Raw genomic sequence first — 22,173 nt, forward strand, 5'->3', positions numbered from 1 at the left:
CTCTATTTCAGTTCTTCAAAAATAGTGATCGTTAGCGAGTGCTGCTTAATAGTACCGCATGCTATATATGTCCAAAGCGATGAGCGCAGCAGCAGTGTGTGCCTGCGATAATGAAGGTGTCAGGACACACGAATGAATTGCTTGCGGTGCTAAATGGGACTTAGCAAAGCCATGTGGCTGCATATGGCTGATTTGAGGAAACAACAGGTTCAGCCCCGCAATGAAGCTGAATAAAACCAAGTGGCACTGGCTCTTCTGAAGCTCTCAAAGGGAATCACCCAGTGCAGATACCAGCGCTCTGTTGTGTAGATGGTGCCTGAAGCACTGTGGCTGCCTGGCACATCTTTTCTGCTTTATTCGTGAAAAAATAAAGGTAGAGTTTCAAAGGAGGAGGAAAGCACCACGCAAAATGCCGTGCAGCTTACCCCATGCTGTGGGAGTCAAGGCAGAAGCTCGGCGTGGCAGCCAGGGCACAGGCACATGCAGTTCATGAAGCTCCTGTGTCCTGATTATTCCCCGTGTCCCAGAGGCAGAAGGTCCATCTGTGCAGTGTCCCATCTCTGGCAGTGGCCCAGGCAAGCAAGAGACTGGCTTCTCTAGGCTTCTCCGCAAGAGGGACTCACCGTCTGACCCCATATGGCAGCTTCGGTGCCCGTATGGAGGGCTGAGCCCTGAGCATCACGGCTAGGCTGGCCTCTTCTAAGGAAGTAAGGATAACTTACTTCACTTCCCTGGAATGAATATGGTCTCTGAGACCAGAAGCTGCTGCAGAAGGTGTCTGGGCTCTCTGAGGGTATTCCTCCAGCTCACGGGTGTCAAAAGACAGAGGAAGTGCATGTTTAAATACAGCCTTTTTCGCAAGGCTATCATGCAAGGCTCCTGCTACAAAACTAAGGTATTCAGAAGGGGTGAGAGGAAGAAGGAGTGTGTTGAGGGGTGTGAAAGAAGGGATGAGATCAAAGAGCATGTTGAGGGCTGCAGATCTGGCACAGCACCCTGGGTTCTGCTGCTTTTGGACCGCAGGTGCCAGGCAGAGCTGAGAGCAAGGCTCCGGCGCAGTGCCTGCGGCAGAGGCTGAGGCCGAACGCCTGAGTCATGTTCGCCAAGCGTCAGGCTTGGCTGCTGTCTGAGCGCGTATCTGTGGTGTTGTTTAGACGTTACATGTAAATACATACAGCCCGCCAGTCCTCGTGATTCAATATTGGAAGAAATGCAATTTCTAAACGGGGTAAATCCAGAACGTAGATCCTTCACGGGAAAGATCAGCTGCGGGAAGTCATTTCTGTGGAACGTGATCAGAGGAGCTGAGTGAAGACGGGGAGAATGCAGCCAAAACGTCTCCTGCAGCTATTTAGGGTCCTGCAGTGCTAACGCAGGGGCTGCTCAGGAGAGCTTCCTGCAGTCCAGCCCTGCAGGAGTCAGAGCTCTTTAGGGACCTGGCACAGAGCTCGGTCCAACTGCTGCATTTTCCATCACTATTGAGAAGCAGCAACAGCGACCACGCAGACACTGCGGCCGGGCTGCAGTCTGTGGGCACACTCAGTCCAGCAGCAACCTGGGATCTGCTCTCAGTGTCAAAACAGGTAGTAATTAAGACTTATGCTTGTTACGTTAGAAACGATTTTTGGCCAGGTGCCTGTTCCCAAACCTTGCGTATGCGTGCAAAGGAGAGGAAGCGGAATGCAGGAAGTGTCTGGGACACCGTGTCTGTGGTGGATAAGACAGAGGAAATACACAGGTCTCCCTTTTCTGCTGCCCCGTGGCTCTGACGGAGGCAGGCAGGCCCCAGCTTCTCAGGGCCGCCTGCGATCGAGGCACAAAGCTCAGGGGAGGGAGGGACGTCAGGCTGGTGTGCAGTGACCACAGCTCCGCGTGGCACACGGCGTGCACCGAGAGGGGCGTCACGCGGCCTGTCACAGGGCGATGGAGTGCTTCCACTTCCACTCGACAAAAAGGAGTGCTTGCCATTAATCAAGGTGCCCTGAAAGATGCCTTGCAGCTGCGGCCGCTGAAGTTCCTGCTGTGTTACCGACCCCATAGAAACGTGCTTGTTGAAGCCACCCGTGTGAAGTTGGCCACCTTGCCCCTTTTCTGAGTCTGCAGCGGGGAGGGAAGAGGTGTGAGTGTCTGTTCCTCACGGGAGGGCACACGTGGCAGATAGGTACGCTTAGATTTCAGTCCCACCAAGCAATCGCCTCTATCTGTTTCTTTTTCCAGTGTCCAACAAGCACCATTTTATGGACAGCAACTTGCTCTACCAGTGCAGAATGAATTTCCGCCGGCGGCGGCGGTTAATGGAGCTGCTCACTGAGAAGTCGCGCCTGATGCCAGAAAGCCACGACAGCCCCTTTTGCCTGCGCAAGCAGAACCATGACAACAGAAAACACACCAGTTTTCTCTCAGGTGACTCATCAACTCTACTGCTGTCTGTAGAGTGACTCCATGGGATGCTAAATATCCTTTAGCATCCTTTTTGTGCGAGGGATTTCAGTGTTTATCTGAAAAAAGCACAGGGTATCACATATCCCTGTTCACAGGGATTGTGCTTTCGCTCAGTTTACCAAATCTGTAGCTCTCTATGGTGGTTTTGCTCCTGTATAAATAACAGCTCTCTTTCTGGTCAAAAATTAGTGTCCACGATCAAACAGAATGGATTTAAATCCCCCTAAGCCCAGAGCAATTTGCCATATATTCTATGCTGGTTTTGAGAAAAATGAGGGGAAGGGATCCTGCAGTGTTTGCTATACAATGCTATCAAGCAGGAAATGAAAGAATAAATGGGAAGTAGAAAAACTTATTTCTCTATACTGAAATGCCTCCTAGAAAATCCTGCAACGGGAGCAGTTCAGCTGTCGTGTTAGCTATGATGTTATACTCATGCAGTGACCCTTCTGTGTACAACACGCTTACCCCATAGGAAGGTGAAAGCATGGCTTAGTGTCTTAAAGAACCTGGAGAAACTCATTTAATAATGGATGCCAGTTCGCTTTCTCCCTGTGTTTTCTCGGGCCGTGCAGTGAGTCCCACCAAGGAGATAAAGATCGTGTCGGCGGTGCGGAGGAGCAGCATGAGCAGCTGTGGCAGCAGCGGGTACTTCAGCAGCAGCCCGACGCTCAGCAGCAGCCCCCCCGTGCTCTGCAACCCCAAATCTGGTAAGCACCGGCGTCGCTTCTGATGCACAGGCGACAGGCACCGGCATCTGTCTGGGGAGAAGGGGACGTGAGGAATGCCTAACGTCACGTCTAGGTTTATCTTTTCAAGGATAGATTAAAAATTCACAGCACCGTGGGTTTTTAAGGCCGGGGGGGACTGTTAGCATCACCCAGCCTGAGGTCTTGCCGAATGCAAGCCAGACGTCTGCCTCCCATAATCTCTGCACCAAGCCTATAATTGTGGTTGGAGCTGCAATTTATCTCTGAGGAGGACATGCAGTCAGAGACTCAGCTTCGCCTCTGCACTGCCAAGCCCTGGGCCGACTCAAGCCTCCTCCTCGAGACATTCCTTCGGCGTAAGTCATGGGAGAGTTTAACTGTCCAGTGGCCACTATGAAATAGCACAGCTCAGAAAACAGCAGCATCGAAAACCGGAGGAAGCATTGTTTGAGCCTGTCAAAGACCATGTCAATGTTTTCGTTTGTTTAGGTCTTGCACTGGTTTGTTTGGGAAGGTAAAAGTAGTGGTGAAGCTTATTTTCTTTTTGAAAGGATTTCCTATCCCATGACGGAAGGTTAAACACACCCATTCTTCCACAGCTTGGTTAAAATTGTTTCTTATTGTACATCTGTGAAGGGGAAAACAGACTGGGATGGATGTTGTTTCAGCCTCCCTATTTCCCTCAGAAAGAGCCCTGAAGTTCAAAGTCCATGTTGCCCTTTGTGCTCCTTACTATTTCGGATTTAGTATAAATTCCCAGTTCTGCTCTGGGCAGAGGGGTGTGTACAACTGATGGGCAAGGGATCATTTTTGGGATTATTGCTCATTTGGAGGAGGGGACACCTATGCCATTGTGCATGGCATGCGAGGGGGTTGCTTTGCCCTGTAACAACCTGCTAAAGGGAGGTGGAAAAGCAGTGGTCTTGCACAGACATGAGCACACTGCAAGGAGCTGGCTGCTGGGTCCCTGCTGATGGTGTGGGCAGCATTGTACATCTGCGGAAGGCTTCAGTGGATGACTGTCAGCTTCTCCTTCAAAGGGATGCTGGCATTTTAAATGACTGCTAGAGAGTGCGTCAAGCACTATGTGAGTCTTGTTCAGAACGCTGACAATTCACTCTGGAAATGAGTAAGTGCATTTCATCCCAGTTGTGCAGAGTGGCCATCAGAAACACAGGTGTAGTTACAGGGACATACTCTTTCTGCTGTTAGCACATTTCCTTCCCTCTCTTTAAGCTCTGCTGGGAATTGAGGACGAGGGTCTAAATTAAAATCAGCTGAGGGACTGAGTGTGATTGCATGACCAGAAGCCATAACCCCATACACCAGACCTGCTGTTCATTTCTGGGCAGCGCTCTCAGTGCTGTTGGTCATTGCACACTCAGAGTAAGCTGCTGCAGGGTGCTCAATGCCACCTTCCCACACGTTTGCACCTCTATGAAAAGTGCCACAGTACTGTACCTTGGCAAAATATCTCTCAGGTATACTACCTAGAAATGCTCTGATACGTTTGGTATGGTGAGCCCTTGGCCCCAGTACACCATAATTGCATCCTGGAAAATTTTCTGGGACAGATAAAGCAGCATTCATGTGCTGTCCATAAACGTGTGCATTATCTGAAGTATGCCAGCCATTCCATTCATTTATGATTCTGATTATATACCAAGTGTCAACCCATGAGCAGTGAGAACAAGTTAATTTTAATGCAGCTGATTACACAACACTGAAAGAAAAAGGATAGGCTCATGTTGCCCTTCCATAAATTATTGTTTTATTTTTTTAAACACAACTTCCCTTAGGGTAATTTCTCCCGTAGCACAGCTACAGATCCACACACCATCTTGCAGAGGTTAACATAAGGCTGTCAGATGTAAATGTTACGGAGGAATTCTTAAACCTCTGCTGGACTATAAAGTGGTTTTTTTCACCAATAATTTCCTGCTATCCAGAACCAGAGCATGTTGCTGAATTGTATAGTAATAAACAGAAGACAGGCATCTTGTCAGCTGAGTTCTGTTGCAGGCAAAGACTTTTAAAAAAAGCAGGTCATGACTTGACCAGTCATGTAGGAAAACAATCATCAAACAAAATTTCTGAGGGTATAATGAAGGGTGGCATGCAAGGGAGTCCTGTGTGGATGATTTATCTGATTCTCATTTGTTGACTGAGCATAATGATCCAGGTTTTTAAAGTTGAACAGGCATGCTCTGAAAAGTGTAACTCTGGCTAAATGACTGCTTGTCAAAATCCACGGGAAAGAAAAAAAATGCTTATTGGTTTGTGTGCTAGAATTCTTCCTGCTCCCAGGAGCGTCATTAAGAAATTCATGAATGTTTCAGAATACCATCTGGGAGAAATTTTATATTCCACCTGTGACTTAAAAGGCAGACATCATGAAAATCATTTATCACTAAAGGAAGAGCAGTCATAATTTGAAAGGTGAAGCAGGCAAATGCAGTGAAGAACATATAGCTTCCCATTGCCCTCTGTGTTGTAAAGCATTGACAGACAGAAAAATACAGTATGGTATCAATCTGATTTGACAGAACATTGCGTTTACTTTGTTCAGGGGAAAATTAATTCATAATATAGAAAAGTAGCGGGGAATGTCGGGATATGAGGGCATTAGATATCTGTGCTTACAATTGCAGAAACCTCTTTGTTGGGATAATACCTGAACCAAACAGCAGCAATGTTGCATGACAATGCCAACATTCCCTGCCTTCTTCCAGGGAAAATCACCTCCCATCCCCAAGCAATAAAAAAAAAGTTGGCGGAAAAGGTGGGGATTCAGAAGGGACAAAGACTCACTTCTTGGGTTGGGCAATGGAGGAAAGGTTACCAAGCTTTCCTGTATGTAATATAACCTTTCTTCAGAATTTTCTTGTTACTGAATTCTAGGATTCCAAACTGAGTCAGATGAAATAGCAGAGAGCACACAAAGTGCAGAGGGAGCCTGCAAGAAAAGATGCTTCGTTCCAGGGAGGTTGGCCACTTCTGCACTGGACACAGGAACAGCCATTTCTGAAGTTCGTGGTAGTGTTTAGGGGATGCCAGTTGCAGACATCAAAGTCTGTTACCTCAACACCCCAGTTTTCCGAAGATCTCATCATTGGTGCTCAGAGTTATTCTGCAGTCTTTTCTTTGGCTCTTCTGCTACTTTCAAGCAAGACCTCAAGACTTCAAAGAGCGTATGGGATTTGGCACCAAAAAGATAGCATATTCCAACATTTTGTCTTATTTATTAGGAAAAACTTGAGAGGAATGCTTATATTGAATACTCATTTATGTACCCCTACAGTACTAAAGAGACCAGTGACTGCCGATGAGCTCTTGATGCCCGGAGCCCCATATGTCAGAAAAACTTTTACGGTACGTCTCTGGTATTTTTCTCTACTTCTGTGTGTTGTATGCGTAAGGTAATCCAAACAGACATTTTCTGAAGGGATTATTAGAGCTTATTTGCATTTGCTAAGGGTTGTACTTTAAAATCCTGAAGTCCGTTATCAGTACTTCCACACATTTCAGGTCTGATTCTGCACTTGTTTATCCTGTCTTTCTGCCAGCGTAGTGCTGCTGACTGAAATAGGGTGTGAAATTACATAAAGCCAGTAATATTTTTATTATACAAACTCATCTAAACTCTGTGCTCCTGGTACTGTGTTTGCTGTAGGCATGGATTATCTACCCAGACTGAAGTTTTCTACTCAGGCATACTTTTTCTTAGACCACGATGGGACAGAAATTTTAATTTTAAGCCTTTCTGAAAAGACAGTTTTGAACGTAGTCATTGAAAGCCTTGCCTTCTGCAGCCTCCTAGTTTAACAAAAAATTAACTGAAACCAGAAGACATAGTGCCTTTCCCATATGTGATACAGCGGCCTGTACGCAGGCTTTGATAAAATATAATCACACAGTGTTCATTACTATGTGTTGGAATTAAAAAATAGTTTTCCTGAGCCATTTAGATGTGTCGTGGGGCCAGTGCTCACCTCCTTCTTTTCTCCTTCAAGATCGTCGGCGACGCGGTTGGCTGGGGCTTCGTGGTGCGGGGCAGCAAGCCCTGCCACATCCAGGCTGTGGACCCCAGCGGGCCAGCGGCTGCAGCTGGCATGAAGGTGCGTGGTCAAACTGGGATGCTTTACCGGGATGTTTGGGCTTCTAATTGAAGGTCTTGGGCTGCCTACACTTGGCAGTGGGAGGTGCTCTTCTTTCCTGGGCTGAGTGTCTTTCAGTTTCAGGCATTTCTAATTGTTGATTTCAGTTACCTTTTGCCCTCCTCCTGTTTCTTGTCTTCTGTCCTAGAGGTTCTCAATAGAATCACAGAATGGGCTGGGTTGGAAAGGACCTTAATGATCATCCAGTTCCAACCCTCTGCCATGGGCAGGGACTCCTCCCACCAGACCAGGTTGCCCAAAGCCCCATCCAGCCTGGCCTTGAGCACCTCCAGGGATGGGATGTCTTCAAGTCCCTTTCTCATGTGAAACTCAGCTCTTCTTTCCAAGTTACTTTCTTGATCTTTTTTTCTTTTTGTTTCTTTTGTTTGCTTGTTTTTGCTATTTCCACCTACTTCCAGCTCTGCACACATTCTAGCGTTCCTCCCCTTTACTCTGCAGTTTATTTGTAGTTTATTGCAAAATTGTACGCAGGTTCTACGCTTTGCCTACATGTGAAGATGAAGCCAGGCATACCTATTCACGATGAAGTTAGTGTAACCCATTGGTCACTGTAAAGCAGTTAAAATTCAAGACATTTTAGAAAGAAGCATGTGTGACACTCATATTTCATAAAGAGTTGAAATGCTTTCATACATGATTTAAAAATAAATAAATACAATTTCCACGTGAAGGCTTTTGTACTGCTAATGCAGGGCCCATTGACTTACCTGCTGTTTTGGATCGTGTCTGTGAATTAGTCACTCTCTTGTACAGTGGGAAAAATAAAAGCAAAGCATTATGCTAAGAACACATAAAAGCAAGAAAAGGAAACTAGCTGCTACACCTATTCCAGTGTCCAGAGTGGGCCAGGCGCAAAAGAGCAGCTTACGTCATGTTTTCTTGTATCATAACAACACAAGTGAAGGTTTCAGGTGTATTCCACGAGCAGCCCAGTTTCCCATTAATGTATTAATTAATTCATTTATTAATTTTATCCTGCTTTCTAGAATCTGTCTGCCATTCCCAGTATGCTCACCCATGGATTCCCACCCACCCAGCATATGCCACCTGTCCTACCCATTGCACGGTGCTGGTGGGATATGCCATGGCTCCTTCTTTAGTGAATATACAATAAGAGTTTCTCCCCTCTGGCTGCTGATTTTTTATGAAACTAGCAAGAACATTCTGTCTTTGAAACATTTACTTCCCTTGAGGAAGGGCAGCCAAAGCCCTAGAAGGCTGCAGAGCCTGTTGGTACAGGCAGCACCTGACACATCCTGCTGGCAACCAGCTCCATTCCGGAGGGAGCTGGATTTTATACAATACATCAATATAATATCCATTTATAATTTTTATAGGAAGAGTATTGTTTTTGAAAAGTAATCCTGCCTAAAATATACAGGACTGAAATTTAAAAATAGTGAATTTATGCATGTGTATTTTCTAGATTCTGAAGTTGGGAGTTTAGTACCTTACAGTATCTTCTTCTCTCAGAATTTAGCAGCCAGCAGTAGAGTAGATCTATTCTGAAACTTGACTTGTAAAAATAACACTGTAGCGTCATATATAATCTTAAAGTTTTCACTTCTGAACTTCGAAGCTTAGAGCTGAATATAGTGGGCTTTGGGTTTGTTTTTACTTTTGCCTTTGTGTTGACAGCCCTGCAACTATGCAGTAGGACATTTGAGTTAAGCCTGTTTATTTTGTTTTTGTATTGCACCTCTGAAACTGGTTTTGTGTACCAAACTGTGTCCTTGTGTCTTCCGTTCCTGCTCTTGGTGCACTCACGTCCTCTGATGGGGTTACGCAGGTTTATCTGATCCACTCACAACACAAGAATGTAAGACTTCCTTGTCCTAGTGGGAGTAAATGGTATTTTAGACAGCAAAACTGGGATATATTGCCCTGAATTTGCACAAAAGATAGATCTGATTATTTGCAAAGGTCCTGTCCTTACACAAAACCCCTTTTCAGAACAGAATTGTGCATGAAACATGATGGCCATATGTTAGAAGAGTCCTTGCTTAGACACCAAAAATGGTGCCCTGCTTTCAGAAATGCTGAACACGTTTAGCCCCTGGTGAAGATATGCCAGTTTCCTTTGAAAATAAGGTTTTTTATGTATGTGTTGAGGTGTTCCCATGGCAATAGGTATGTAAATTCTAGTGCAGTATTTGAATTTTTTTAAAATCTATGTCACTTAATCCATCTGTTTACAGCACTCTTCAATCTGGCAGATTTCAAGGAATCGTATGACAGGCTCTGCCGTGACAGCTCCTTGAAAATAAGCCTTTCCCCCTGTAGAAGCTGCAGGTGGAGCATTTTGAAAATAGACCGCGGTGCGGTAACTTCTGGTGGCCTGGTGTAGGAGGCTTTTGTCTGCCAGTGCTGCTCTGAGTGCTACACCAAAGAAGTGCTAACAAGGAAAGCTGGCTATGATGAAAGGGCAAGAATTTGAAGAAGAGCCAAAGCTTGGCGTTGCAGTTTGTAGAAAAGTTCTTGGCAGTATCAGCAGGGTTTTTCCTCCCAAGGAGATGTATCCAGTGTAATCAGTTCTGGAAGTGTCTGTATTTGTGAAGCTTGTGATTTTGCACTTATCTCTCTTGGAGAGCATTATATTCCCATCTTTGCATTATGCTGGACAAATTGTTGCAAGAGGACTGCTTCATACCATCTCACTGTAGGACCTCATTTTGTGCACTTAAAACCCCACTGTATATTACATAAAGCAGTAAACGTTACAGGATCAATCTACCTGAAGGATTCTGTGGTGTCTCATTTTCAATTTGAACTTGGCTGGGTTCCCGGCCTTCTTCAAAGCTCTGTGAATGGAAAGCCTCAGTAGAAATTTCAATGAGCTTGTCATGGAGCGCTTGACCGCACGCAATGGTTGAGCGTGGAGTGACTGGGATGCCCAGGTCTCCGTTATGCATACCCACCTCTGGCATGGCAGCACGCACCACCTCGTTACAGCGACATCTTCCTCTGGGGTAATTTTAAGACAATTTAATTCTGAGAAAATTATTAGCTCAGTCTGCGTAAGAGGTGCAAGAGAGTATTGTCTTTGTGGTTTTGAATCTCGATACCTCTTCTGGGCCTAGTAAATAGGATTACCCTTTACAGCTTGGGGTTCCAGGTTTGCAGCTGAACAAATAATTTAATAAATATGTTGTCAATTAGCTTTATTAAAGTCTTTTTAGAGCTGGTTCATTGAAGCGCAGTCGCCTGTGGCAGCGTTGGAGGATCGTTACGGCTGTAAGCGCATTAACAAGCAGAAGCTGGAGGCGACGCAGGGCTATGAAAGGAGTCAGTGTTGCGATGCGTACGTCCAAGTTATTTGTAGCTCTGTTTTGCTGTCTGCTGTCGTCAGCAGACTGAGAAGGGAAGACAGGAACAGCAGGGTTTAGAAGTTCCAAGGGTGCTTTAATATTCCGGATTGACTGGCTGCAAAATTCAGGTCTCTGCAAATGACACTACTAAATACTGCCAGTTGTTGTCAGGAAAAATCTCGTCCCACTTTTTCAGTGTTTTATTCTGTAAACTGTTTTCTGTTTTTAAGGTAAAAGTGTTTTTGCAAAGTTACACAACTTGACTTCAAACTCGTTAGACATTACACATTGTTATTTAGTGTGACATCACTGCAGCAGAGCGTAACAAATGTCGCAGACCGAGCTTGGTGCGAGGCCTAGGGAGGAGATAAATTAATTGCTAATTTTGCTGATTATCTGTTCTTCCTTTCGGCTGGAGAAACCAGTGCCCAGCTCTAACCTTTGCAGAATGCTGAAGAATATCTGACTCCTTAAACTGATCGTGAACAAATTAACATATATAGCTGTTACACCTAAGGTATTTGTGTCATACACATTGTCAATGGCCACTCAACCTTTTCTGTCCTATTCCAGTTCTTCTTCATTTCAGTTAGCAGCAGGGGGCTTTGGGGACCATGTAGTGATTGGTCACCAGAACCAATCCTTTCTTGGGGATTGCAGGATATAGCCAGCATCATTTCAGCCTGGTTCTGCTCTCCTGATGATCTTTAAAAGCTGGCAGAGCGAGGAGGTCAGCCTCATAAATTTCTGTCTGTGTCATCATCTTTTACATTCACAAATGACTATTTCAGTTCTGGGTTGTCAAATGAATTCACTAGCAGGCTAAGAGCCAAATCTCAACCACTGTTGAGTAGCCACTGTTTCGTGGTACGTAATTGTTGTCAGGGGCTGTCGAGGCCATCACTCACTCAGATAGGCACTATCTGATCAGTCCGCAGAGTCCAAATACAGCCAGAATCACGAAATATTATAGGCCTGCAACATAAAGAACTAAAAGCTACACATTATAAGGTGCCAGCCTTTGGGGAGGGAGTGGGGAATCAAAACCATGTGATATCAGAGGGATTGCCACTGTTTTCAGTTCCTGCAATAGCAAGAAATTTGAACTGTGAAATTCTTGGGAGGTTGAATGTATCCCGTGCTGCAGAGAAATGCAAAACCCATGGTCCTTGCCAATCTGACCTCAAACCTGGTGATTGCTTAGCTGTTTAAGATAACCAGTCTGAAAACCCTCAAAGAACATTTATTCCCCCTGGAAAAAAAAATACCCCACTTATGGCTGTGGCCAATCTCCAATGTTCTACAGAATAGCGGGAAAAGTGGAGGATCGTGGACATCACAAGTGAGAAAATTGTTTGTAATTCCTGACGGCAGCCTAGCGGGAGCTTGAAGATAGGGACTTATGTAAATAAGGTACAATGAACATGCTGCCATTTAAACCTCTCGATGAAGTCTAGGAAAGGGAAGATACTTTGGTGTTTGGTGCTGGGACTCTAACCCTTTAAAGCACTGGGGAGATGCTTCAGTGCTAATTGAAGGTATCCAAAGGGTACTTTTATTATCTCATGTGACTGAGCTTTAAATGAGAAGATGAAGTAGGCTTGGATAAATATTTATACTGTGCACTAGCATATGGTGTTGTTGAAGCAGATGCAATTCAGTCTTAGAATTCTTATCTTATCCCAACATGTTACTGATTGTAGAAAAGCATAAATTACATGAGTTGCCATCTGTTTTCAATTACAGCATGAAAACACTGAGGCAGGTTGGTATTTTCCTTTAGCCATGTTATCAGCTAGCTGCTGAATTTGATAATTACATTAGAGTGAATTCAGAATGAGTGTATTTAGTAATATGAACACTCAAAAAAAGTTGCTGACAAACTGCTTTCATAGCTTGTCCATAAATAGAGAAGCAGCAGAGCTAAATGTGCATGTGATGAATGCCACTAGTGTGGTGCTTGAAAATAGATGTATATATGTTTCAAACATGTCTCCCTAAGTGAGTGTCTCAATTTTTGATCATATTTAATTATAAACTGTAAAATAAAGGTCCATTCTCCTCCATGGAAATGTGGTAGCTGTATTCAAGCACCTAACTTTGACTCCAGAGAAATCTAATTTTAAAGAATCAGATTTATATTTTGCTATAAAATCTACTCCTGTTTTGTGAAACCAAAGAAAATTTGAACAGGCTGTAGGCTCAGTGTTCACTTTATGCAGCTGTAAACAGATCCTCAGATTTTATTTGCCAATATTGAGCACAGAGATGGAGAGAGTGACCTGAGGATGGTACCTAATAGCCTCAAATATCTCGCGAGTCATGCTCAAGAAGAGTGGTTTGTCCCATTAGTTGGGACATGCTAAGAACATAGTAACAACATAATGGTCAACATTTTGGGTGCTTTTCTTTCCACTTAGTCTTTGGCAAATATCTATTCTAAAAGACTAAAAAAAGATGTAGTGAAACAGCTGTGTTAGTAACGTGATGATTCAACAGAGGTTGGAAGAGATCAAATATTTGTGAATGTGAAAATACTCAACTCTGCCATTGACATGAAAAATGGGTTAGTGGCTGGTTGTCCTTGACAACTGTTTAACAGCATGCTTTCCTGATCGAAGCATGAATCTGTGCTTGGATTTGCCTACTCTGTGCCTTCCTTCTCATTTTGGTCTGCGGTCATCATTTATTTGCTCAAGGAGTTAGCTGAGGTGACGCATCTGTAATTGTCCTGAAGTTCCCATCTCCACTGGGTGCGTTTCGTTAACCTAATTGAGCAGGTCTTGAATTTTTTATGACCTCTTTTAAATAGGTTGGACCTACCCTAAAACCTTGGTAATTGAACTATACCAGGATTATTGCCTTGCAAAAATATGATCGAAACACAGTTCTCTTCCTGAGGAGTACATCTGAGCACTGCACTGTGTGGTCATGGAAACGACGTGGGACTCAAGAGGTCTAATTGAGCCATCACGGATTTTGGAATCCATTTGCACAAAGTAAATGCCTTCGAGTACCATTAATTGCAGTTAAATGCTGGACAGAGCGTTTTAGGAGCAGCAAACTCTTTTTTAAAATGAGTACTGGGCAGCAGGCTATATCTCGCACATCTCCTTTTGTCTGAGAGTTTTGTGAATTCAGCCCTCTCACCAAGCTAAGGGCTTCTCTTAATGAAGGAAGATGTGATTTGGGGAGCTGCGTTGTGTGTCACTGCCAGAACTTTGTCTGGTTGCCAAAAGGAGACAGGGTTTGGCAAATCTTTCCTTTGCTTTCACTGCAGAATGCTACAAGTGCAACAACGGAGTCCTTATGGCCTTGATCATCCTTTGCGTTAGCACGGTGTCTTTAGGTTGATTGAAATCATGAGAAGTTTTCTCGGCAATCCGCCTTTTACCTTGCCATTGGGAATCCCAGTGCAGGATTTGATGAGCTGCTAATCAGTCTCTCTTCCGCCCCGTCACTGCACTGGCTACTTGGTGTTTTATTCCTCTTCTTTAGTGGGAGCTGTATAACTTGTGGACCTCTCAGAGAGGCAAGAGACTATTGTAGAGACACTCTGACAGTGCCCTGCAGGTTAAACCTGCCCCATGGTGGCCACCTGGAAGACAAACTGGGTTTGGATTCTCTTCTTTACCCTGTCACAAACCCTCCGTGCAACTACACCAACCATTTTCCTACCAGAATACAGAGATATTCTTGTACATGGGATTAGACAGATGGACAATGCCAACAAATCTGAAACAGTGGAAAAAATTGATGAGTGGATCCATTATGGTACCAGTACAAACGAAAAACCCTCCAGGTCTGTTAAAGTTTCCTTTTGTTTCCAGGGGCTGTGATTAAGAGCATATGGTCTAGGTTTCCCAGTCTCAGAGCCAAAATTTATAGACGAGATAGGGAGACTCCTGTGCAGCAGTGTTAAACCTGCACAGCTCCACTGAGTTTTGAAATTCGGTTTCTCCAACTGCTCTCTTTCTAAGCCACCCTCCTCCTTTTGGTGATGAATTTGTGTTTGCATTAATACTTTCTTTGTGGTATACGAGCCTGCCATCCCTGCCCAGGTTGTAACTGTTCTGGGGCTAGCTAAAGGCTTTCCTTTTCCACTGCTACCCTATTCTGGTCTCTTCTAGTCTTTACCAAAATCCTCCTCTGCTTTACTCTGTTTTGCACTAATAAATCATTAGACTTCAGGTACGACACTCAGGTTCTTTTAAAGCTATGATAAAGCTCCTGCAGTCTTCAGACATGTCAAAATTGCAACCTGCCCTCCTGCTTGTCTTGGTGGAACTCCATTTCTTCTGCTTGTTTCCTTGGTTTGCCTTGCTTCTTTCCCCCCGCAGTTGTTTAAGGTTTATTTTGTCTTGAACCAAGGCTCCAGTATTCATGCTGAAGCTGTTTTGGATGTTTGGGTGAATTCCACTACGTACAGATATCTCTGAATGGATGGTCACTACCAAGTAGATGGGGTGCAGGACTGCATTCACTGCAATGGACTATGGGCTTCTGTTCTTCTGAGTCAGTGGACATAAATTAAATTATATTTATATAAAAAAAAAGTTTTAAGATTTTTTTTTATTGGATTAGATGATAGATGCTTGCTGTGGCTCTCAGGGACTGTGTTATATGTTAAAGAAATCAAAATGCTGCGTGTGTAAGGTCATACCCTGAAATATAAGCAGAAAGATCTGCTGCCATGCAGAAGGGCAGAGCAGTACTCCAGCAAACTACCCCACACAAATGAAAACAGAGGTAAATTATTTTTGTGATTCTCAGTTCCCTTGATTTTCAGTCCTGCTTCTGAAGAACAGGAACCATGTTAGTCACTATGGAGAAACTGTTAATCTACTAAAAGAATTAAGGTAGTGGGAATTCCTGTGTGAAATACAAAAGACGGAGCTGGTTTAGCTTTTTGAATACAAATTTAATCTTTAACAGTGAATTACCTTTTCTTTCCCTAAACTTTTAGAATGCAATTTTAGCACTGGCATACCGCAGATCTGAATTTTGGCCTACAGATGTCATGAAATGGTATTATATTTCCAGTAACTCTGTGTGATTTTTTTCTAAAGACTCTTTTAACGCAGTGGGAGAGTTTTACTGGGCAATAAAATATGATTCTTTTTCTTTACAACAGCTGAAATCTTATGCAAATGTAGAAAGTTTTGTGATATCTCAGAGCTCTTCCTTCTGCCTTCCCAAGGGTGGAATTACCATAAGAACTGACCTTGTTTGTAGGTTGGTCACCTAAAATGCTGTTGGGCAACAAGTGACCTACTGTACTTGCGTCTGTGCATTGACTTCTTTTCATCAACAGCAAAAACAATTCAGAAAAAAAAAAATTGCCTGCATGTTCATAATTGGAGGTCAGTGGATTTTTTAAAATTAGCCAAATTATTTTAATAAAAAGTAGGTTTAAAACCCCTTTTTGAGTAAGTGGGGTTTTATGGCAGGATGAACCAGATATCTGAACGCCCTGTGCTTACGAAAGGGCTTTCTTGATTGTTTCTGAAGTCTTACAGCTGTATCCATTCAGAAGGGGAGAAAGCAGTCTTGGTTTCAGCTGCGCTGTGAAACAGTGCTGGGCTTGTGTTTTGATACAGCTTCCAAATTCCAGCAGGGTCTATAGCCTCTTTAATGGCGAGATTTAGTGCCAGCCAGAACAGCTGTGATCTTACCCTTGCTCGAGCTTTCTTAGGCTCTTGCAGGTCACTCCTAGGTAGCCAAGGCTCTCCAAAGGGTAGTCTCATTCGAACAACTTAACCCACTACTGGATTTCTGCAGCGGCTAAAATATGAAAAAAAAAGCTTAATAAATTTTGAACTGCTTTTGCTCTGGACTGAGAATTAAAAGCAGTTTGTTTTATGAGGTTTAGTGGCAATACCCGTTTCCCTTGAAGCCTTGAAGGGGTCCTCAGACGGTGCTTCAATGACAGCACCGTGGCCACGGCAGCTTTCGGCCCTGAGAGCTTTGGGGGACGTGGGCGCCTTCCCCGCACTCCTAGCCACGCTTTCTTGTTGCTCTTCGAGACGTAAGCTGGCTTCCTCTACTGCTGCAAGCGACTGATCGGGGAAACATGTTGCATTGAAGCCAGGGCTCTGTTTAGCTAGTCAAACACATGGCGAAACAATCGCACTGTTGTCCGTGAAAACAGAGAGCAGCTGTTTGTCTCCAGTGGCGCAGACCGCTCGTGCTCCTTGCGCTCCCGATAGCGCAGGGTGCTCAGGAAGCCCTGCACAGCTCTGCCCGCCCTTGCCTCTCCCTGGTCCAGGCTGGATTAGGGAAGATTTTTAAGTGATATGGGACCTAAACTAACTACACACAGTTAGCTTAGCCTAACTACATTTGACCTTGCAAGTAAATTGATAGTTTTAAAGTTCTTAATTCATGATGTGTGTTTGTCTTCTAGCTCTATAGTTCATCTATGCTATATCTCTAGAATAGGTGTAGATATATTGTGAAAAAAAAGAACACGTAAAGGTCCAGCAAAGCATAAAAAGAAGCTATGTCTAAGCTAAGACCTCCTGTCCTTCTGCTACCAGTGCAGTGTTTCACCCAGAGCCGCCTTCAGCAGTCTGAGTTATTTCACATTTCCATGGTTGTTCCGTGGTAGGTATCAACTTACACCATATAATAAAAATACTTGTAAAGTTAAGCATGCAGTCACTGGTCTGCTTTGCTGCTGTGGCTCAGGCCAGCTCGGCTTCACGCATGGGCATCTCCTGCTTGGACTCAGGTGGGGTCAGTCACGTAACACTGCCGCCCAGGTAGGGCCACCAGAAGTAGAGACCTGTATTTCCCTGTTCCCTTGTACCTGAGTTATGGAATATTTACATTTCAGGGTGTCAGGCCCTACCTTTTATTACCCTGCAGGTATCTACAGGTAGCTTTAATTTACCTGCGTGGGCAATTCCCTTGGCAAGACCTTGCCCTGTTGGTGTCTGTCCACGCCGTGCCTCAGCTGGCAAAACTCAACTCTGCGGGGCTGAGACTTGCATGGAGACTGAAAGCCGCAAGTTGTTCTTGTGGGCTGTTTTTGCCCTCTATTTTGTGTGCTGTATCTGAGGAATGTGTACAGCAATGGTTTCTTTCTATCCCCAGTGAAAAAAAGACTAAATTCTGCTTGACTCCCATCGGTGGGGATGGAGGGAGGGAAAGGCCACCTGAACCAGTGATGAGGCTCATTGACATCTAATGATATCAATGAAAAACTAATTCTTACACGTCTGAATTAATTTTTATATTAGTGTTTTTTATTTTTATTTTTTTTCAGTTAAGAGTTAAGAGTTGGGAATACTATAAAAATGCAGATCCTTTAAAAAAAAAGATTGTGCTTTCTGTAAACACTCCACTAGAGAAATTCATACTTAGGTAGCCTGTAGTGAAGCTCAGGCAAACCATCCGTACCAGACTGCAGCCGCAGATCAAGACGCAGAGCAAGAATTACATGGAATTACATGGTTATGTTTGCAGTGCTATAAATGTGGTCGGTTTTCTTTACCGTGCACTGCACCACGCTCTGCTAGTAACCGGTTTCTCACCCTGTGCTGGGACAGAAAGCCAGCTTAACACTGGTGTAAAGATCGAACAACAAATGCATCCCTCTGGAGAGAAAATCCTGTGTTTATGCAAGACCTGGATATTTGCCTACTCCCACACCACCCCACTCCACAGCCAATTACACATTCGCTAGAGATATTTACAGAGCTGCAATTTATTCTGTTTCGTGCTGTAACCTCAGCTCTGTTGAAAAGGACCTTGCTTGATTCTTTAACCTTACGGTGCTATGCAGTTAAAAAAAAAAAAAAAAAAAAAAAAAAGAAATGTAGGACCTCTGATTTCCATCTCTTTTCCTCATTCCATTGTGACAGAGGAAAGATCACTGGAGTGGGAGCAAATACTTCAGTGCCGCCTGTGTTTGCTTTTCTTTAGGAGGTTAGTCGTGTGTCCCGGGCTCTTCTGTGGCAGCAAGTTCAGCATCTCTGTGGCCTGGGCTGTTTGCTGAGCACGGGGATTCCTGCGCTTTGTGGCTGTGGGTTGCTTACTCAAAAAGCAGAGCCCGTGTAGCAGCACAGACGAAGGCTGTGCGCGTAAGGCTGTAAGAAAAGTTTATCCCCGCGCCCTCTCTCCTCCACCATTGTTCTGCTGCCTCAGACTTCCCCGGGGTTGTTCCTTCTGACCTAACATCCATCTTGCCATTGATTTCACCGACACTTTCAACCTGCTGTGCAGTGCGCAGTTTGATCTAAGTGCAGATCTACGTGCACCCACGGAGGATCCCGTCTTCATCTTGGTGTCACCCCCCTCCTTCCGTCTGCCTCCAGCCAGATACATGTCTATTGCCTCCTTCCTCGAACCGTGTCAGGCATATCAGGGAACTTGTTTTGCCTGGAGACGAGTCCTTTTGCTTATTTATTTTTGCTGGCACAAGCTTACAACATAGCGGTGCCTCGCTTTGGCTTGGTGCTCCCAAGGCAGCGCGAAGGACGGGCTGCAGCAGGGACGGGAGCACCCTGGGGAGCACGGGATTCGCATCGTGTCCTCCTCCCCCTGTGCTGGAGGAGGTTTGGTGCATCGGGATGTGGAGTCCTTGGACAGTGACTGGTCCAGCCCCTAATAAACCTTTTTTCTCCCCATGTTTCTACTAAAAGTAAGATTAGTTCTCTAATCCCTAAGGAAAGGAAACCTTATCCTCTGCTAGTGTTACCAAGTGTTTTGTGTACTAAACCCTGGCTTTGCATGTGAGCCAGGAGGTGATAACGTGGTAATTAGCTCAGGGGGGTTATTTCGGCAGTGTAACGACCGACAGGGCAAGCCTCCATGGTTGCTGCTTGTAAGTAGCTGCTTTTTTAATGGCAACTGCAGTAAGAAGTGGAACAGTTAGTGGAACAGTTCTTGTTCCTCTGTGACAAAATTATGGCCTTAGATGGGAGTGTTTACTTTCCCTCATTTCGCAACTCCTTCATATTTCATACTAAAATCTGATTTTGAAAAGCACGTCTCGATTTCCATCTGTTTGCTCGGGAGCTCCGGCGTGCGCAGGAGGCGGGGATGGGAGCACAAGTTCCCGGAGTCCCAGAGGAGCAGGGGCAGTGTGAGGGAGGGAAACCGCATTTCAAGCATAGCTCTTCCTTTAAAATGTTGGAAGCCTGGAGGTCCCCTTCCTCCCTGCTGAAGGCTGGAAAGCTGAATTTCAGATGTTCGTAGCACTGAAGTCGTCTTCCGCTGAAATCTGCCAGCAAAACAAGAGAAGCCAAAGCAGACGCATTGCCTTTTTAAGCAAGTGATGGTAAAGAATATATATATATATATTTATTTATATATATATATATATATTTTTGCTTTGCTTTTTCCTTCTTAGTTTCAGCAGATTAGTAATATTCACAGGCTGTAGCTGTGGACGTACCACAGGAATAAACCAGGAAGGTTTCTATCTTAGAACTGGGCCCAGAGTTTTTAAAAGTGGTTGACAAGCGTGAAGAGCCTGGCTTGGTGGGCCTCCAGCACTCAGGGCAGGGATAATTGCAAAACCTTTGTCCTTCAGCCACAGTTTGCACAGGTGCCTGTAATGAGGGCTGCATACTGACAGCATGGCCTGAGGTTTAAATGAAGCGAGGATCTTGCAGGTCTCTCCTGCAGACTACGTATAGGAAATGCATGGTTTTCCAAATTACACATGTAAAGAAGAAAAATTACAGAGTTTTTCTTCTGGAAGATTACAACGAGTTGCAGAACGCCATCATGAAACAATCAGAAGCTTGAGCTACTCCAGCTAGCCAGCTGGTCCTTGCCCCTGTAGGATTAGCAGCACATGAAAAAGAACATTTATTTGTAATTATTGAGGATATCTCTATAAAAGAAATTTAAGCTGGCTGTTTCTTTAATGGATATGATTTTAATTTTCTTTAGCAAGAAGAAAAGCAAACCCACCTACATTGGAATACTCTTTTTTTTTTTTTTTTAATAGTTACATCGTAAATTCTGGTATAAATTTTGTTCTGTAAAATTGTGAAAATACACTTTTCTTTAGGCAGGTCTGAAAGAAGCTATACTTAGAAGCTTTTATTTTAGTTCTTAGGAAAATTGCTTGAGAATTTTCCAGGCTTGAAAATGACTCCTACCTTTGCCTGAATTCATAATTTCTATTTGATGCTGGTAAGGTTTTTTTTTTTTTTTTTTAAATACACAAACAAACAAACAAAAAAAACCAACCAAAACCCAACACCAAACAGCCAAACAACAACAACAAAAACCCCACAACCCAAACCCCACAATTTTCTATGTGTTTTGGGAATGGTTCATCTCAAAGAAAAAATTATCTGTGTGGCTTTGGTGTCACCTCAGATCGTAAGAAGAAATAATAATCAAGCCAGAATGTCCTAATCTATCCGATATGGAAATCCGTGTGCTTATGAGCAGAGCAGAGGGCCAAATCTGGACTTGACTAGCACACAGCTTGCCCAGCAGCTGCATGTTTCTGTGCGAGGCGCTGATCCCTTCTGGAGCACCTTGGTCCTGAAGGGATCTGCGAGGGGTCTGCGTCAGGCCTGGGCAGGGCCCAGGGACGAAATCCTGGCTGCTCTGGAGCCCGAGATCAGAGCTGGGTATCCCTCTTCTCTCCGTATGAAGAGTTTCGGCCACGTGAAGGTTTTCATTTGTGTGGTTGCCACACATACAGGCCCGGTCATACCTGTGATGGAAACAAGTGGGCCTGGTGCCAGGGCAGCTGCTGGTGTGTGGCGGCCCTCAAAACATTGCCACTTGCTTGCACTTGGAAGGAAGGGGGAAACACAGGTGTGCTTGGAGGGCCTTGCTGAACTGCAGTCTTAGACCCGGCATGGTCCCCTCACTGCTTGGATGAGGGGGTAAATGCCAGCGCTGCTGAAAAACAGCAACTCTGCCACCATCTTTAAAGCGTCACTGCACAGTCTGGTGTTCGTGGGGCAGGCACCCAAGAGTGCGGATCCTCTGAGCCAAACCCTTCGTGCTGTGCTTTCCTTTTAGACTGATGTCCAGTTAACGTGACTCTGTAATCACAGTCTTATCTGACTGTTGGGAGATATGCTATCTGTGGACTCCGTGTGGCTGCTGCTTGCAGCCACACCAGTGATTTGCAGTCACACTCGCTGCGTCTGTACATTTAAATGGTTTTTTTTAGGACTTTTCCCAAGAACTTTGCAATTTTCACTTAAGCCAAATACAGCGGTGGAATTTCTAGTTCCTGGTTATCTTTCACAGTGCCCTCTAAAAAGGGTACCTCAAAAAATAAATCATTTCTGTGAGGATTTTTAAAAATATTAAATCGTAAAAGGCCCAGAAATCAAGGCCTGGCTCCACAAGGATGGGTGACTGAAGCCTATACCACAGCCTCTGAATATTTGGGAACCTAGCCTAACAGCCTATGCTAACATAATATTCCAGTAGCATTTATAAATATTAAGGCAATTCTAAAGCAGGCAGCTAGGTAAGAATTACTGACAACTATGCAATGTTTTTATCAAATATTTTTTATTAAATATTTTTTAATTTAATAATTTC

The 22,173-nt window shown here is 44.4% G+C and overlaps 1 protein-coding gene across 4 annotated transcripts in view; it reads left to right on the plus strand.

The window, feature by feature from the left end:
* DEPTOR (DEP domain containing MTOR interacting protein) overlaps positions 1–22,173 on the plus strand; it is an 86,783-nt gene that overhangs the window by 59,264 nt on the left and 5,346 nt on the right. For 3 of the 4 annotated variants that reach the window (XM_080582041.1, XM_080582042.1, XM_080582044.1), the window contains 4 exons: positions 2,218–2,403; positions 3,018–3,152; positions 6,454–6,524; positions 7,166–7,270. In XM_080582041.1, the coding sequence (XP_080438167.1) occupies positions 2,218–2,403; positions 3,018–3,152; positions 6,454–6,524; positions 7,166–7,270 (497 nt within the window). Of the gene's footprint in view, positions 1–2,217; positions 2,404–3,017; positions 3,153–6,453; positions 6,525–7,165; positions 7,271–7,801; positions 20,806–22,173 lie in introns of those variants that run through there. The other variant, XM_080582043.1, reaches the window with a different exon arrangement.

This window comes from Anser brachyrhynchus (genome assembly GCF_964034855.1).
Source record: "Anser brachyrhynchus genome assembly, chromosome: 2".
NCBI lineage: Eukaryota > Metazoa > Chordata > Aves > Anseriformes > Anatidae > Anser > Anser brachyrhynchus.